This window comes from Cajanus cajan, chromosome 2, assembly GCF_000230855.2.
Source record: "Cajanus cajan strain Asha chromosome 2, NIPB_CcT2T_4, whole genome shotgun sequence".
Taxonomy (NCBI): Eukaryota; Viridiplantae; Streptophyta; class Magnoliopsida; order Fabales; family Fabaceae; genus Cajanus; species Cajanus cajan.
Window position 1 is genome coordinate 66,677,784 of NC_138518.1, and position 17,922 is coordinate 66,695,705.

Below are 17,922 nucleotides of genomic sequence, written 5' to 3' on the forward strand. Positions count from 1 at the left end.
CTGAGCTTCATTTGGAGCGAGCTTCATTTTTTTTTTTCGGTCCATGGAACATGGCTGCCATGGGCACCGAACGAGGGAAAGGCCCAAACGGGCCCAAAAGCAATATAGTTGTGTCTCTACGATAGGAGAAGTCCGAAAAGATATAATCACAAGCAGGGCTATGTTTTGGCCACTTACTGTTTATCCTTTCTCTAACTTTTTTTTACTAAAAATATTCATAACACGAACTTGTTTCCTTTTACAAAATCAAAATTTTATTTTCATTTTGTTTAAATTTTCATAAAAAAAAATAATAAAGCAGAAAATTGTTTTTATTTTGATATTTTTTTCATAATATAAAGTAAAATTACCGTAAAGGATAAAAAGACAAGTGCTCCCCTACTTTCCTTTTTATTTGTTAATTTTTTTTTAGTAAAATTTTCTTTCTAATTATTTGTTATTTTCAAATTTCAAGATAATGTTAGTTATTGTGTTACTAATTATTCACCTATATCTCATAAATTTTAATTAACTTATATAATAATTAATATATATTTATTATAAGTAAAAACGAAAGAGAGTATAATAAAAAATATTAAAGTCATTATATAGAAAACAAAAAAAAAATATTTTTTAATTTGTATAATTTATATAAAAAAAAACTCTATGTAATTTTGTTCAGAAACTAAATTTTAATTCATTATACATGTATGTAAAAAGTCGAGAGATAAATTCTAAGGACATGAATCTTAATGAACCTCATTATCATAATGAGATGCAAGTAAAGAAGTGTGACATTTATAAATGTAATCTTAAATCTCTACTATAATATATATATATATATATATATATATATATATATATATATATATATATATATATATTAATTATAATGAGAGTAACCATCACTTAGGGGTTCACTATTAACTTCCAAAATTAAGCTGGATCCAAGCATTTCATTATTTCAAACTTGATACATAGACGTCTCGATTAGCTCACGCTCATACACAAATACAAAATTAGGAATATATTGATAAGAGAACGTGTCCTTTATAAATCACTAACAAGTATTTTATGCATCTTATATGCATTTTTTAAATTTACAAATTTTAAATATAATTAAAATACATACATTTATATACAAGAAAATAATATATTATGATAGAAAATAATATATTTTAATACAAAATGTATTTTAGAAATGTATTGATTTAATATTATATCATTAAAAAATAACATTTTAACTAAAAAAATCAAAATAATTATTTAAAAACCTAAACTTTAGAGGGAAAATTTTTAATGCACAAAAACAATAACTTTATCCCCATTAAATGAGATTCACTATATAGATCACATGACTCCATTAAACTTGGTTAAAAAATCAAATTCTCAAAGATTATTTATCATAAGATCTCCCTTTTAACATTTTTTTTCCTAATGTTCTTATGCTCTTTCTTCTATTTTTTTTTTCACCAGGTTAAAAATCATGCAATTTACTTTCTTTGCTAATATCTCAAGTGACTTTTTATGCACAAGTCCAAACTACCGTAACAAATTTTGTCATTTGTTCCTTGCAAATGTCATACCAATATATAATTTTAAAAAAAATACAACCATTTCATTTTTTTTTTAGTTACACACTCATCTTAATATTCTCGTTTATGTTATTTTCACTTTTTCCTCTTAGTACCCCCCTTTTAAGTTTAACATTTGTTGGCATAAACTATAACTAATCCTGTAATAGTATAATAAAACTTCGTTTTTAACTTGGTAGATATTTTGCAATCACATATAACTTCCAATGCTCTTCTCTATTTTAACTACCCAACTTGTATCTTTAGTAATACAGCATTAATTTTTGCATCTTTTGGTAATATTATTCCAAGATACGTAAACTTAGAATCATGTGATATGACATTCTCTATCTTTTACCTCTGAATCTTTTTTCCCTCTTATTTCTTGTTAAAAAAAATCTATACACATACTTTATTTTATTCCAGCTCAAGTGAAGAATTTTGCTGACCTAAAATAAAAAAGTAAAGAGCTTTTGATTTCAATATCTACCTTTAAAACTCAAGTTTAAGGTAAAGCCTTTTCCTTCGTACATCAATAAGAACTATGTCATCTTTTAAAAGCATGCATTTTTTTTTTAAAATAATAATAATAATATGCAAAACTAATTAATAATTTAAGATAACTAAAAGTTAAGAATATTGAATAATGATAAAATCATGTATCCTAATGAGAAAAAGTACGAAAAAAATGTCTTTATTTTAAACAAAATAAAGACTTTATTTTATTATATATGGGTGAATTGTGCATAGAGCCTTGAATGTTTGTAATTCTACAACCTGATTTATTTATATTCTGCTACATTTCCTTAAACATATTTATATTCACTGGTACTACTTATTTTCTAAGCTTTGGCCTTTGATAACACACCAAGCACTTGGCCAATAAAACTATAAAAGTATAGTCTATGCTTAAAATTCCAAGGACTGTCAACCATGTTCATCCCTCACTCAAATAATCCTTCACTAAAGTCTGCTCTGAACTGATAGCTCATGCTTCATTTGATCCCTCATTATTCTCCTCAGGATCTTGTTGGAAGATGTTCGAGGAAACTCTGGCACAATTTTAACAAGGCTTACCTGTAATGTAATGAGAAGAGTTTGTGAATGCTATATCAGCTAACTGTATCATTCCAAGTCAGGTCAGTTTTCACAAAGTAATAAACCGCAATCAATTCACAATTGTTTAAAATCAATCAAGGGTCAGACCTTAAACAAAGGGTTTAGGTTACTTTGAATAGCTTTAGTGAATTTCATCTTTAGTGTTTCTGCATTGGAATTGTATCCTTTCTTTAGAACTACAAATATAACCAGTTGCTCTGGGCCTCTATTTGCAGTTGCAACACCGACCGCAGCTGTCTCCAAAAGGCATTCATCAGCCCCATCACAGACACGCTCAATTTCTACAGAACTTGTCTGCATGTCAGAAACAGAAATTTCTAAGTGAAAAGAACAGCCAGTCCAGGAATGCCAAAGAGCAAGGATCATTTAAGTTTAAGAACTTCTGAATATCCATGATCAGTTAGGGAGTATTCTTTCTTACCAAATTCGTTTTCAGACGGTGGATATGAAAGCTACAATAGCATTCTTAATAAGTTTAATAATTTCTGAAGAATCCATAATCAGTTAGACTATCTTCCATTCTTAATAAGTTTATGCAGACCATGGACATGAAAGATATAGTATTCTTACACTATGTGTGTAACCAGAAGGCATATCCTTCAAAAGCTTCATCCCCCAGTCAGTGTAGACTGTAGAATGGAAGATGATGAAACTAACAAAGGATGGCTAATTATTATGGGTGATTAGTTAAATTTTGTTTTCTTTATAGAAAGTTGCTACAGTTGTTTCAGTGTTTCTAATTATAGTTGCCGAGTTGAAATGGATTATTGAGCTGAAAGGAATGTAGCACATGGTGAAGTGTAACAGAGTTGGTTATGGTTTATCACATATCACAAATCAAGGAATGGAAATTTCTCTCTCTCTCTCTCTCTCTGGAAAGTCTCACATCACCTAGTGCAACTTATATATTTGTTGGGTAACTTTCCTCAAGGCCAATTGGTTTTAAAATAAAATCTAACATAGTATCCAATCCTATGACCCATCTTGATAAATCACCTATTCTGGTAGACTTGCTTGTTCAGACAAACATATGTGGAAGGGAGTGTTGAAAGGTCCTACTTCGCCTGCTATAATTATACATATCTGTTAGCCAACTTTACTAAAGTTCAATTGATTTTAAGATGAAATCTAACATCTCTCTTTTTTGAATGCTCTTCCATTTTTTTTTATTTGGTCATCAGAGGTATATTTTTCTACTGTTTCCCTGGTTGATAGGTTTGATTACTATTCGAATCTTCAAAATTCATGATCAGTTTCTAATTCAGCTATCTCCATGTAAGAGTGATACCTTTATTCCACCAAGATTCATGGTGTCATCAGCCCTCCCTTGTACAATGATATATCCGTCAACTGTTCTCTTGATTATATCTCCATGTCTCCTAAGAACCTGTTAATAAATATACAATGATAGACAATTATACATGACAAAATATAATCATAATAATAGAATAGGAGTAGTTAAAATTACAATTTTAGTTTGTTCTATTACTGTGTTGTTCACAAATATGGGATTATTGAAAATCTTTAATGGAGGTCTTGCTGATCTACAGTATTTATGGAAATTGATAGCTTGCATAGGTATTAAAGGCATTTGATAACAACCAACCATAAAACATGTTAAGTTCATAATGAAAGATATTTCTATCTTTTCACTCTAACTAGTTTTGATTTTCAATTTGTAATTTTTCAAGGGTGCACGAAGAGAAGTGCTCGTGAAGCAGGGCCATCAAAAAACCTTTAGGATATAATTAACCATAAAATACTTCCAGATCAGAGGAGAGATGGTATCCTTCACACATGAAAGAATTAATATTTGAAGAATGATGTATTCTAAGCATATTAATTGAATTCCTACCTTCCCTTTGTAAATAGGCATTCCCTTAAAGTAAACCTTCTCATGATCAGCATTAAGCAATCTGTCAGATGCTCCCAGAGAGAGAGGAAATAAGCCCACTTCCCCAACACAAGCAACATCATCTGGCTGTCATATTAGTCAAAGGTTCAAATAAATTAGAAAACCCAAATATAATTTATCTAAACCCATAGATAGGTTTGCTATCATGAACAAAGAACTCAAACTATCAAGATATTTTTCTTACATAAGGAACTCCATTTTCGTCAAAAATGACAAAACCAGTTGTCATTGATGCAGTGCTAAATGCTCCAAAAGCTTGAGGCTGCAGGGGACTTCCTGCAATGTAGCTAGAAGCGAGCTCAGTGCCTCCACACAATTCAATGATTGGACTGTAATAAGCTCTTGAAGAAAGCCACAGATCATCATCAACATTTGATGTTTCTCCAGAGGAACAAAACGTTCTGCCCAAAACCATAGTTCAGTTCATTTTTCATAGTAGCAACTTGATTATTTACAGTTTTACACTACTGAGAGATATTACTTTATCTTTGTCCAATCCAAGCCCTCCATACATTGTGTACTCTTCCAAGCTTTTACTAAGCTTGGAACTGTTCCCAAAATGGTAACCCCTGCATCCTGGACAATTGTAGTTAATAAATTAGGTTGTGCTTTGGTGCAATGTATCAAATTCTATTGATGTAGAATACAACATCTGATGACACTTTCACTTTCATTGCTGTATTAATGTTTGACCTAAGCCCTGTCCTGCCTCCCGACTTTATCCAACTCCTTTTGTTGCTAAGCCAAATGCTACAAGTGAGAAATTTTCCTTCTAAAAACAAGTCTTTAACTTCCTTTACTTTATTAGAATATACTTCACCCAACACTCACTTGGATCACATGTAAGCCATTCACTGGTTGATTTGATTAAAGTACGTAGATATTCTAGTGAGAGTTACTTCTTTCACTCTTCTGCCTTGACACACAGGGTGGAACCATGAGGAAGGGTGACAACTTCATTAGTGTACCATGACCTCTAGGCGAAACTAATTTTCCAGGACTATGCTGTAAACAAACAAGAACTTACCATGGGAAGTACTTTTGTGTTGATCCCATGGTCAAAACATAAGAGTTAGATTTCCTACTGCTCATATACCAAACCATATGGCATAACCATTGAATCTTTAGTCCAACATGGCAACACCATATGAAGCAAATGTGAGGGTACACATGCATGTGTGTGCATCAAAACATTCCTGTGTATAGAATACACGTTTCTTGAACACACATGACATATGTAAAGATATAAACATTCTGCTAGATTCTACGCATTGTTGGTGAATGATAAAGAATGGTATATGTAGTACAGTAGTCTCATCAACGGTTTGAGTTTTGAATTGAAAGTTGGGAATAAACAGGAGGTCGATAACATCCTAGTTTTCTAGTTTTCTTAACCACTAACTAGTTTTCTACCTGCGTGTTAAATATTAGAAAGTTCCTTTTCTTTTGGAAAAATAAATTGCATAAGGTAATATGCAAAGACCAAAAATTATAGGTTACTGAGGCAAGCTATTCCTGCTGAGACTAAGATCACAAAATTTAAGTAAGGCAATGTCACGAGGCAAAGCATTTTTGAAAGAATCAGAAGAGAAAAAAAAACCCTTTTTTTTCACATCAGCAGCACAAAGTTGTGATTTATAATCACAGAGCATAGGGAAACTGCCTGTGTTATGTGATTGGAGATAGCACCAACTTACAAGCATTTCCCACTATGCCACTACATCTCACAGTATGACAAAGGTGATAGGACCTGCAGCAGCTAATCAGTTTATTTCATCCATAACTTTGACGAACTACTACCAGTCTAGTTCTCACTTCGATCTATTATTATTACTAATCAACATTTACATTATGGTTTGTAGTCCCAATTTTATAGGTGATTAAAATAATCATTACTACTTTTTTTTTTTAAAAAAGATTTATTTATTAAAAATTGTATAGGATGAAAAAACTGATCAGGGGGATTTACCTGAACAAATTTTCCAAAATCACGACCTTGAGGAGACCCATGATATAGAGCCAGAGTTGCACCAGTTAGAAAGCAATGATACAATACAGTTGGTCCAATTACCCATCCTAAATTTGTAGGCCAGCAATAGACATCTCCAGGTTGGATATCAATGGCAGCCCATCCATCAGCAGCACTTCGTATTGGTGCAAGTTGAGTCCAAGGAATAGCTTTTGGATCTCCTGATGAAAGCAAAAATATAACCAGAAAATCATTACATTGGTAGTCGCTACCTGATACATTCAAAGGAAGGATCTTTACCTGTGGTTCCAGAAGAGAATAGTATATTAGTGACAGTATCCACCGATTGATAGCTTGGAGAGTAATGATCTGACCTGTCAAGTGTTAAATGTTAAGATGAGTCAAGCACAAGAAAAAAATGCCACTTCTCTCTCTCTCTCTCTCTCTTCCATTTCTGGTATCTTTATAAGTGATTATTTTAGTTACCAAAATGACCATTGTTTAGATTATGATATTGTTTATTGAACACATTGCAGTGTGAATTTACCTGGGGTTCTGAGTCCGATTGGCAGAAGAGAGAAAGCCTTTCCATGATAAATCTTGTTCTCTTAATTGTACTCCTACATCATCACCCATCACCGGGAGCACAATAACTTTACATGTAGCTGCCTCAATGACTCGACTACCAGGGGAAATATCAGAATGAGATAGAATCTTGAGTTAGCATAGCATCTTGAGTTAGATGACAAATTATGATTGAGACTGGTATGAAATTTCTATTTACAACTGAAAAATAAATTCATTGATGAGAGTGAGACCATTCATTTGTGATACTACTAATGCCTATGACATGTGCCAAAAAAAGTAAGCAGAAATGAGAAAAGAAAACAGGGTTCTAAAAAAACCACGTCCTGAAATTCAACATGACTTTGATGATTTAAAATTACTTACATTCAGATTGACTCCTATATTCTAACACCAGGATTTTTCTGATGCATCATAAATAGATTATCAGTTGTCCCAAAAAAGCTCAACAATGTGTATTTCAAGCTCAAACACAAAGACGTCCCCTTACTATTATTTGGACTATGGCATTGAATTTGAATGCAGAAACAAGAAAAAAAAATATATTGAAACATGATTCAGAGGATACATCAACAGATGATTATTAAATCACCTAACTAAAATGAATACCAAATTGTTAATGATACCAAAAGTTAATCATAACAGGAAATAAGCTTGACTTGTGCGTTGCACTTAGCTTGTCAACTATAATCTGAATTCTGAACAGAAATTTGACATAGGCAACAGAACAGTACCTTTGGCTAATTTCAAATATGATTTCAATATTCAGAAGTTGAACTGCTGAAAACGTAGCGACAGGTATAATGATAGCAACTATTTACCTGTACAAAGGGAATTTCTTGCCACCTCTTGCTATGAAATCCTGAAAACAAAATAAAGTTGAGCAAATACAAAAATCTTAATTTGTTACTAAAAAAATAAGAAGTTAATAAAAATCTACTCAAATATTGCATAAAACTTGGAATTAAACCAGAGATTACAGAAACTGAAATAAGAAAGAAACAGAAATGGAACATTACAGTAACTAGGCTACCACTTTGAGGGACTAGATGCTTCCCAAGTCCCACTCTTCCCACTGAATGCTTGCCTGTTTTTAAAAAACTTCCCACCATTCTCACCTTTTTTGCCAATTGTCCAGCAGTTACAATTTAATTACAAGAAAATCCCCTATGCATATTCCCCTTTTCCTCTCATCTCTTTCTCATGTAAGTTGTTAATCCATTACCTTTCCCTTTATATTTCTCATTCACATAGATTGTAGTAGTATTAGATATCTATCACAAGTTAATTTTATGAATGCTTGTATCTTATCTTATACCGATAAATTTGAAGCTTATAACATGCAATTTGTTAGCCACCAAACTGTTTGGTATACAAATTCATAGGGAAATTCAGCAATTTATTTTCAAAGAACCCCTTCTTTCTGTCTCTCTGTCTTTTGATTTCTAAAAAAAATAAAATAATAATATTATGTGTAACACTTGTCAAATATGTGTAACACAATGAAAATTTCAAAAGGAGTTTTAACAGCATACAATGCATGTTTCTAAAGATAATATTTGTGTACAGTTCTAGCATTAACAAAGTTGGGTTGAAATTTTGAAACCTTAAAGAAATGCCTGGTATAGAAGCGTAAGTTTCCAACGGAACTCCAAAGGTCAGTATTTTTAATCCAACGTATAAAGATATGGTAACATTAGTATTAACAAAGACAATTCCAAATACTGAATAGTTTCATTTCAATCAAAGTTAGCTTTACAAATGAAGTCATACACATAGAACACTTTTAAAACATCACCTGTGTGAAAATGCCCTTTGCTTTAGAAACCCGGAGGCGGCTTGCAATTTCTTTTGGTGCAAAGCTATCAGCTATTGATACCACAGCACATCCTGCTAGAACAATGGCTAAGTAGATGATTACGGCATTGGCTGTCATTTGCATGTCAATTGCGATTGCATCTCCCTTTGAGAATGTGGCATCTATTGCTTTAGCTACCAACCTGGAAGAATATGGCAAAAAATGAAGAAAAGAAAAAAAAAACACTTCAATTTTAAATCCTAAAGGAAGGAGAAAAGACAAAAATAAAAGTAAGACACAAGTAGGAAGGGGGTGGAAACAAAGAATACCAAAATGATACACAACTTATCTTGGTCAACAGTACAAAATTCAACACAATGATGCACAAGTTACAATTTAAAGGGGGAAAAATGTAGAGATCACATACCCCGTATTAAGCAGCATAACTTTGGTTGAAAGTGTTGGAATATAAAAAAAGTCTCACATGTTTAAAATAAGAGGATGTAAATGGATTTATAAGCACACACAATGTCTCCATTGGTATGAGGCCTTAATGGACAATATCATATCAATTTGAAGAAGTGTGTGTGAATCTCCCGTGTGCAACAACATATCATACTCCTCTTGAAAAATATCTATTTACAAACTACAACAAAACATAGATACAAAACAACCCATCAGAAAGGCTTACATTACTTGGTGTCGGAGTTGTTTAAGCGAGATTTGATTAACCCGAGAATCATCAAAACCTTCACCTCTCCAAACGATGGCTACACTGTCATCTGATTTGTAGGGATGTGAAGAGGGTTGCAGACAGCAATCAGCAATGTTGAGGACAGAGCCAGGAAGCCAAGTCCCTCCATGTTTAGAAGGGTCAGAAGTGTCTAAAATGCACTTTGGAGGTTCAACAAATGAAACCGATAGTTCCTTGAGAACAAGGGGCCAGTACAGCTGCATTGACAATGGGTAATAAGATTAAGAAAGAAAGAATAGATGTTGAAATGAAAGAAAGGTATTAGATGTTGGAGGGTAGTTAGGTTGCTAGCCTGAGGGTGTTGAACAGAGAAGTTGTGAAAGAGAGGAAAGCTAGAAATAGGGTCTTTGTAGGAAGGTCCTAAAAGCTTAGGACCATGAGTTTCCATGAGACGACCGAGGTTGGTGCGTTTGGATTGGTCTCTGAAAAGAGAAGAAAGAAGAATGAGTAGAGTGAAGAGTGCAGATGAGAATAAAGGAGAGAGACAGTAAGATGTAGTAGTGAAAAGGCATACGTACAGAGAAGGGAACCAATAAAGTGGAAGAGAAGCAGAAGCATTGTGAGAGTGATAAACGGAGTAGTAGAGAAGCTGATGCAAGGAGTGTGGGAAAGATGGTTTCAGCGCCTTCCGAGTGACAAGGTGGCGCCATATGAGTGATGGGTCGGTGGGAGAGAGAGACACAATATTCTTCAAAACGCTGTATAATTCATTTGCTTCTGCCACTGTTAAGCCTGCATTCACCAACTCTTCCACTCCCAACTCCATCACGCTCTCTCCCATTACTCTCTCTCTTTCGAAGTTGGAAGTTGAATAAAGAGTTGAAGATTGCAGAGAGAGAGGGGTTGTTGACCACACACAGCAGCACATCACTTCACATACACAGTTGAAAACGGAAAGTCAAAGTAACTTTTTGGATGACTTGTCACCAAACAAGTTCAGATACACCTACTACAATTTTTATTACCTGCAACATCCGTGAAAATAAAATTAGAAATAAGAAACTTTTTATTATTTAAAAAAGTTACTTTTTAACTAAATTTTTTAATTTTTTTAATATACTATTTTTTTTTTATTTAAATAATTTGGGCATAAGATTATTTACATAAATAATCCATTTTTAAGGCCTAAGTGAGAAATTGGTTACCCAGTAATCGATTTCTTAAAGGATTTTTTTAAAAAAAATTTCAAAAACTCTTTTAGAAATTGGTTACCCAATAATTGATTTCTCTATTAGGCTTTTTTTTTTTCGTTTTTTTGCTTTTTGTTTTCAAATTTTTGGGTTTTTTTTTTTCAATTTTTGCTTTTTTTCGGATTTTGATATTTATTTTTTCATTTTTCTCTAAAATTTTCAGAATTCATAAAAAATTATAATTAATATTTTAAAAAATTATTTAGTTTAGTTATTAAAATATAAAAAATATATTTATTATTTAAATTCAAATATTTTTTAAAATTATTATTTTGATTAAAAAATAAATATAATTAAAAAATAGAGATAATTTAATTAAAAATTGTCAAATAAAATATGTATTAAAAATATATTTTAATAATTAAATTAATTTTTTAAATAAAAAAAATTTAATATTATAATTTAGTAAATCATTTGTTAAAATTACAAATATGTTAATTAAGAAGACTAAAAACCTAATTTGGTCCCTTACAATCTTTTTTTGTTTCAATTTAGTCCCTCATTAATTTTTTGTCTCAATTTGGTCCCAAACTAATTAATTAGTTTCAATTTAGTCCCAAATTAATTAATTAGTTTCAATATGGGACTTCCGTCCAAATTAGTTTCAATATGGGACTTCTGGGCTGTCAAGCTTACCGACGATGAAGACGTTCATGGTATGATTCAAATGGTTCGTTCCCTTAAACATCTTACTTCTGTTAATTATATGCAAATCTCACACCAATAAATTATTCCTATGAAAACCAACATTCTTCTTATGAAAACCAACTTTATTCCTATCAAAACCAATTTTCTTCCCATCAAAACCTACCTTCTTCCCATCAAAACCTACCTTCTTCCCATGAAAACCAACCTTTTTCATATGAAAACCAACCCTTTTATTATGAAAACCAACCTTCGTTAGACGATTTTCATACACATGGATCCTTTACCAACCTCCTTACATTTGGAGTCCCACAAGAAGAAGAAGAAGAAGAAGAATTCCCTGAAGTTGGAGTTCCTGAAGAAGAAGTTGGTCCTTTCAATGAGGGAAAAGATGATGCAAGACTCCAACAAGATGATGAACAAGACGAACAAGATCATCTTCTACAACAATCTCAGCACGTAAGCACATTTAGTTTCCCATCACACATGCATAATGTTGATTTACTAACAGATTTCACCGACCTAGAGTATAGACATGCACTTGACCATGTTGACGTCGAGTACTCTCGTGACAACCTATTTCAAGGCATGACTTTTAACACAAAGGAGGAAGTCTAACATGTTTTTAATGCATACCATATAAAGAAAGGTCTGTATTACAGGTTGGAGAAATTGTCACCAACGTTGATTGTTGCACGCTGTGTTAACATTACATGTGATTGGAGGTGCAGAGCGGCTTTTATTACTATAAGCCAAAAATGGGAGCTTTGTAAGCTATCAGGTGAACATTCTTGTTCATCCTCTATTATCACACAAGATCATGTTAACCTTGGCTATGTATATATCAGCAAAAGTATTATTTCTTTGGTGGAGAGTGATCCATCAATTTCAATTCCAACAATAATAGTACACATCAAAAGTGTTGAAGGGTACACAATCTCATACCGCAAAGCGTGGATGGCAAAGCAAAAGGCAATTGAAGACTTACATGGCAACTAGGAACAATCTTATCATGATTTACCCAAGTTGCTCAATGCCATTAGTGGATTTCTTAATGGATTTGTTGTTGAGAAACAAACAAGGCCACTATACAACCAACAAGGTGATGGTTCATCATTATGTTCAATTCTATAAAGTATTTTGGACATTTAAACCTTGTATCGATGGGTTCAAATATTGCAAGCCCATTGTTCAAGTTGATGGCACATTCTTGTATGGCAAATACAAAGGAACTCTCCTTATGGCCATGGCTCAAGACAGTAACAACAAAATCTTTCCAATTGCATTTGCAATTATTGAGGGTGAAACAACAAATGTATGGTTTTTCTTTCTACATTATCTCAAAAGACATGTTTGCCCTCAAAATGACCTTTGCTTAATTTCGGACAGGCACGAGTCCATCAAAAATGCCTACGCTAGACAAGGTAGTGGTTGGACACCCGAGAATTCAATGCATGTGTTATGTATTCGCCATATTTTCCAAAACTTCATGAGACATTTCAAGAATACAGAACGAAAAAAATTAATCATCAATATGGATATGTACTTCTTATCATTGATTACTTTTATTTATTTGACCATATTTCAACAATAATAAATTGTTCATTTTTTTCTAATCTCATTTCACAGCTTATGAGATGACTGAGCCAAGATTCAATTACTACTACAACACACTAAGGAGAAAACCAGATACCGAAGGTGTAATTGAATGGCTCAACACCATACCAAAAGAACAATGGACTCTTACATAGGATAGTGGCCGATAATGGGGACACATGACTACCAACTTGGCTAAGACAATTAACTCTGTTCTTAAAAAAATAAGAAATTTGCCAATTTTTGCAATTATTATGTCGACTTATAAGAGATGTAATGTCTTATTCATCCATAGGGGGAAGGAAGTCGATGCTAAACTTAGGACTGCCCAAGTTTATACTGAAATAATCAATAGGGTCATGAGAGATGCATAATCAAAGGTTAATAGTTATCATGTCCTCGAATTTGATCGTCACAGTACACATTTTCTAGTGCAAGAGACCATTAACCCAAGGGAAACACGACCTACTGGAAATTTCACAGTTAGACTACATGACAAGTGGTGTGACAGTGGGAAATTCCAAAAGCTACACATGTCATGCTCCCATGTTGTTGCTGCATGTAAGCATGTTCACCACAATTACAAATCTTACATAGATCAGGTATACACATTAGAGTATGTTTCAAATGTGTATAACGAATTATTTGGTGAATTGCCCAATGAATCTTATTGGCCGAATTGTGAAGAACCGCAAATCATACCAAATATGGAAAATATTAGAAATAAAAAAAGGTCGTCTAAAGTCATTCAGAATATGCACTTAAATAGATATGGTTAAACCAGGACAACCAAAAAGATGTTCTATCTGCAGGAATGTAGGTCACTCCAAGAAGAAATGTCCTTACCATCAACGGAATTCAAGCCAACAAACTTAAAATGTTTGTAATTCCAAATTTTGTACTTTGTTTTCTATTATTTTATATAAAAATACTATCTTTTTTTAAAAAAAATTATTTAATATTTATTTAATTATTTAATCTTATTCTAAAAACTTAACTAAATAAATTTTTTTCAAAAAGACTAATTTTTTTAAAATCTAAAAATTAAAAATTTAAAAATTTAAAAATAAATATCAAAATCTGGAGAAAAAAATGAAAAATGAAAAAAAAAACCCAAAAATCTAAAGAAAAAAAAAGCCCAATAGAGAAATCATTTACTAGGTAACCGATTTCTCAAAAGGTTTTTAAATTTTTTTTAAAAAAGCTCTTTGAGAAATCGGTTACGTAGTAACCGATTTCTCACCTAGGCCTCAAAAACGGGTTATTTACGTAAATAATTTTGAGTTCAGGTTATTTAAATAAATAAAAAATAGTATATTAAAAAAAAGTCAAATTTTTTATTTCAAACAAAACATCAATGTTAAAATAAATATTTAATAAGTGAAACTCATGATTAATCTTTATTGTTAATTTTAAGATATTGTATTATATTATAATAATAATAATAATAAAAATAATAATAAAAATAAAAATAATAATAATAATAATAATAATAATAATAATAATAATAATAATAATAATAATGTAACATCTGAATTGAATTTCGATGTTTTCAATTAATTATATGATTAGTTAATTATTAATGTTAAGTTGTTATTTTCGAACTTTGGATGAGCTTTATATAATTAATTTTTCATCAAATATATTTTGTATAACAATTAAAGTTTAATATTATATAAACTACAAGTTAGCTATTTGAATTCTGAAATATATTTAACATATTATTAAACAAACTTAATTAGAAAATATTGTTATTATAAATAATTTTATACTACAATCTTATAATAAGTTATAATTATGTACAAAATCATTTATTATAATTTTGTATTATAATAGTAGTTAATTAATTTATTAGATATGATGAAAATCGTATCATTTGATGATATTTGTATTAGTTATGTAAATTAATATTTTAAAAATTATAACAATTAGGATACAGTCATCTTTTGGTATACCAATTTTTTATAAAATAAAAAATAAAAAATATATTTAAATATATATTAATTGTGTAAATATGTTTAATTCTCTATGGATTATTTTTTCTTTGAAAAAAAAAATTAATTGTAAAATGGAGATCAAGTTTAGATTTACAATGATTAAAATAATCGATTTGACTTATAAAGTCGATAATTAATGTCTATTATTAAATCGATTTTGAAATTAAGTAGAGGATGTATCAATTATACAAATTCAAGTACTCCATCTTTTCATATTTCGAGATCGAGGATGGACCATAAAGTGATATAAATAATTAGATAATCAATTTTATCGAGTTTATAAAATGAATTTGTGTACTTAATTTTATTTGTTTATTTGTCACTATTTAATATATTATTGAATTAATTCACAATGAAATATATTTATTATGAGTATTAGTATTTAATAATATATTTATATCTTATCATTTAAATTTTAAAAAAAACATTTATCAATGTATTTATGAATAAAATTAAAATATATTTAACATAAATATTTTTATACTTTTGTTTAATTATAAATTGTATACATATAAAATAGTTAACTTTATTCAATAAAAATGATATATTTAATTATGACTTTATATTTTCAATAGAGTTAAACTCTGATTTTTAATTAAAAAATACAAGCGTACTTGAACTAACATTTTTTTTAATATTACTTTTGTCTTTTTTCGTGTGGTTGAAAGTTTATAAACAAAACAAGTAATACTTTTATTTTTCATATAATAGTTTTAAGATTTCTTAGTATAGTTTTTTTTTTTGACTCAACAGTAGGTACATTGTAGTCGTAAATGTATAAATTAATTAAATCTAAAAAATAATAATTTAATTAAAAAATAGTTAATATAGTATTCAACTTTGAAACTCTTCTTTAAAAACATACGATTAAAAGAAATTGAGGAAGTATCTTATTTAATAAACTTCGTAACTAGATATATTTATCGCGTATCAACAAAAACATTAATGTAGCTAGACAAATCTATTTAAATATTCAATATATGAATTATTTTGCAATTAAACATCAATCCGTCGCATTAAAAAAATATAAATCTTAAAATAAGAATTATGTTTATTTTTTAATTATTTTTTAATTATCTATTTTTTATTTATACCTCTAATAATATTATGAAGTCATTTTTATATCACATTATTTTTATCAAAGAAAATTATCTACAAGGTTGATGTTATAAAATTACTATTTTTTCATTTATTTTTTTCTTCTGTACAAAATAAGTTAGGACGATAATCATTATTTAACTTAAATTGACTTTTAGTCTCTATACTTTGATGAATGTTGAATTTTGGTCCTCAAAAAAAATTATTAGAAAATTGATCTCTTAATTTACAAAATTAAATAAAAAAAATGTCGATGTTTATTGTGAGTGATATTAGCAAGTAGGAAAATAATAATGTTGAAAATTAAAAACAATATTAGTCTAATAAACTAAAATTTAATTGAACTAAAAAAAAAGCATATTATATTTGTAATTAAAAATATAATGTTGTTATTTATATGAAAATTAGATAATTAAACAATTATGAAGTAGTGTTATTCACAAATTAATATGACCAAGTCAATTCAATAAATTCGAAGGTCGCGTGAAATAACCCTCCTTTTTTAGTATAATAAAAATAGGCTTAAATATATTTTTAGTCCATTAAATTTAGGATAAATCTATTTTTGGTCTCTTAAATTTAAAATTATTATTTTTAGTCATTGTAATTTCAAAAAATCTTATTTTAGTCTTTATATTCAAATTTTGTTAAGAAATTTATTAAATATTTTGCATATAATCTAACTATTAGTATCTCTATTAGGGAAAATATCACATTAAATCTAGTTGATATTATATAATTGCCTTAATTAATCATTTTTAAATATGTTATTGGTAACATAAAGGACTAAAACAAGAGTTTTAAAAATTATAGAAACTAAAAACAACGGTTTTAAATTTGAGTGACCAAAAATAAATTTATTTTAAATTTAAAAAACTAAAAACATATTTAAGTCATAAAAATAACAAAGAAATTAAGTCAAGCGAAAAAATGAATAAAAAATAAAATGAGAAAAAAACAAGCCAGAAATAAAATCAAGAAGTTGATTGATTGCTAAGAGATATGTCAAGTGGAAATATGAATACTATACCTTTTTATTTCTTTACCGAGATGTTCAAAAATGAGACGTCAACATATATCGTGACAATTTTTGTTCTAGTTTAAAATCGCCATAAAATATACAATTATTGATTTTTTTTCTCCTACTTCTAGTGGTCATAAAGCAGCATAAGTATTTTTTTTTTTTAAATTATAAACACATACATGCAGTTTTGAAAATGTTAAAAAGTATAAATCGATTAAAAATTTTTCAATCAATTGAAATATACTTACATAATAACAATTTCTAATGTAATAAAAAATTTAAATAGAAGTTATTTATTTATTTAATTTTCTATTTCTTTTAAATTAATAATCAAAATTTCACTCTATTTTAAATCACATAACATGATTTTATCTCCTTTATTTCTTTTCACTTTTTTTTCCCGTCATTTTGACACACGCCTAAATTTACTCTTATTTGGGTGAAAAAATACGGGCCAGCGATATTATAGTGACCTATTTACGACTTAGAGTTCACTTTGATCTATACTTTAAATTTATATAGGTTGTTTGTTACTATTGAGAATTACGAATGAAAAAACTTCTGAATAAGCTTTTACAAATTTTAAAAATAAAACATTTTATTTTATATTTTATTTATTATTTTAATAGATTAATTTAAATTTAATTATATACTTTACAAAAAAAAATTTATCAAATGA

At 29.5% G+C, this 17,922-nt stretch overlaps 1 protein-coding gene across 2 annotated transcripts; it reads right to left on the reverse strand.

The window, feature by feature from the left end:
• Positions 1 to 2,231: 2,231 nt before the first annotated feature.
• Positions 2,232 to 10,552, reverse strand: LOC109816026 (putative CoA ligase CCL12). Of its 2 annotated transcripts, XM_020380881.3 has the most exons (14): positions 10,212 to 10,549; positions 9,986 to 10,115; positions 9,631 to 9,890; positions 8,940 to 9,141; positions 7,963 to 8,003; positions 7,104 to 7,238; positions 6,857 to 6,930; positions 6,557 to 6,777; positions 5,069 to 5,163; positions 4,772 to 4,988; positions 4,528 to 4,653; positions 3,961 to 4,059; positions 2,760 to 2,966; positions 2,232 to 2,630 (listed from the first exon to the last, which is right to left on the reverse strand). In XM_020380881.3, exons 1-14 carry the CDS (start codon positions 10,472 to 10,474, stop codon positions 2,517 to 2,519), a joined length of 2,184 nt encoding a protein of 727 aa, XP_020236470.2. In that variant the 5' UTR covers positions 10,475 to 10,549; the 3' UTR covers positions 2,232 to 2,516. The 2 variants fall into 2 exon arrangements, with proteins under 2 accessions (XP_020236470.2, XP_020236469.2); XM_020380880.3 differs by having other exon boundaries at positions 9,986 to 10,552.
• Between the last annotated feature and the right edge of the window lie 7,370 nt (positions 10,553 to 17,922).

What these genes read in the sequence shown, in the direction of transcription:
- LOC109816026 (XM_020380880.3), bottom strand. Translation starts at nt 10,474, where the DNA reads ATGGGAGAGAGCGTGATGGAGTTGGGAGTGGAAGAGTTGGTGAATGCA. An exon ending in CAAAGGGCATTTTCACACAG is followed by an intron (nt 8,004 to 8,939) that starts GTGATGTTTTAA and finishes TTTTGTTTTCAG; the next exon opens with GATTTCATAGCAAGAGGTGG. An exon ending in AAGAAATTCCCTTTGTACAG is followed by an intron (nt 7,239 to 7,962) that starts GTAAATAGTTGC and finishes TTCCCCTGGTAG; the next exon opens with TCGAGTCATTGAGGCAGCTA.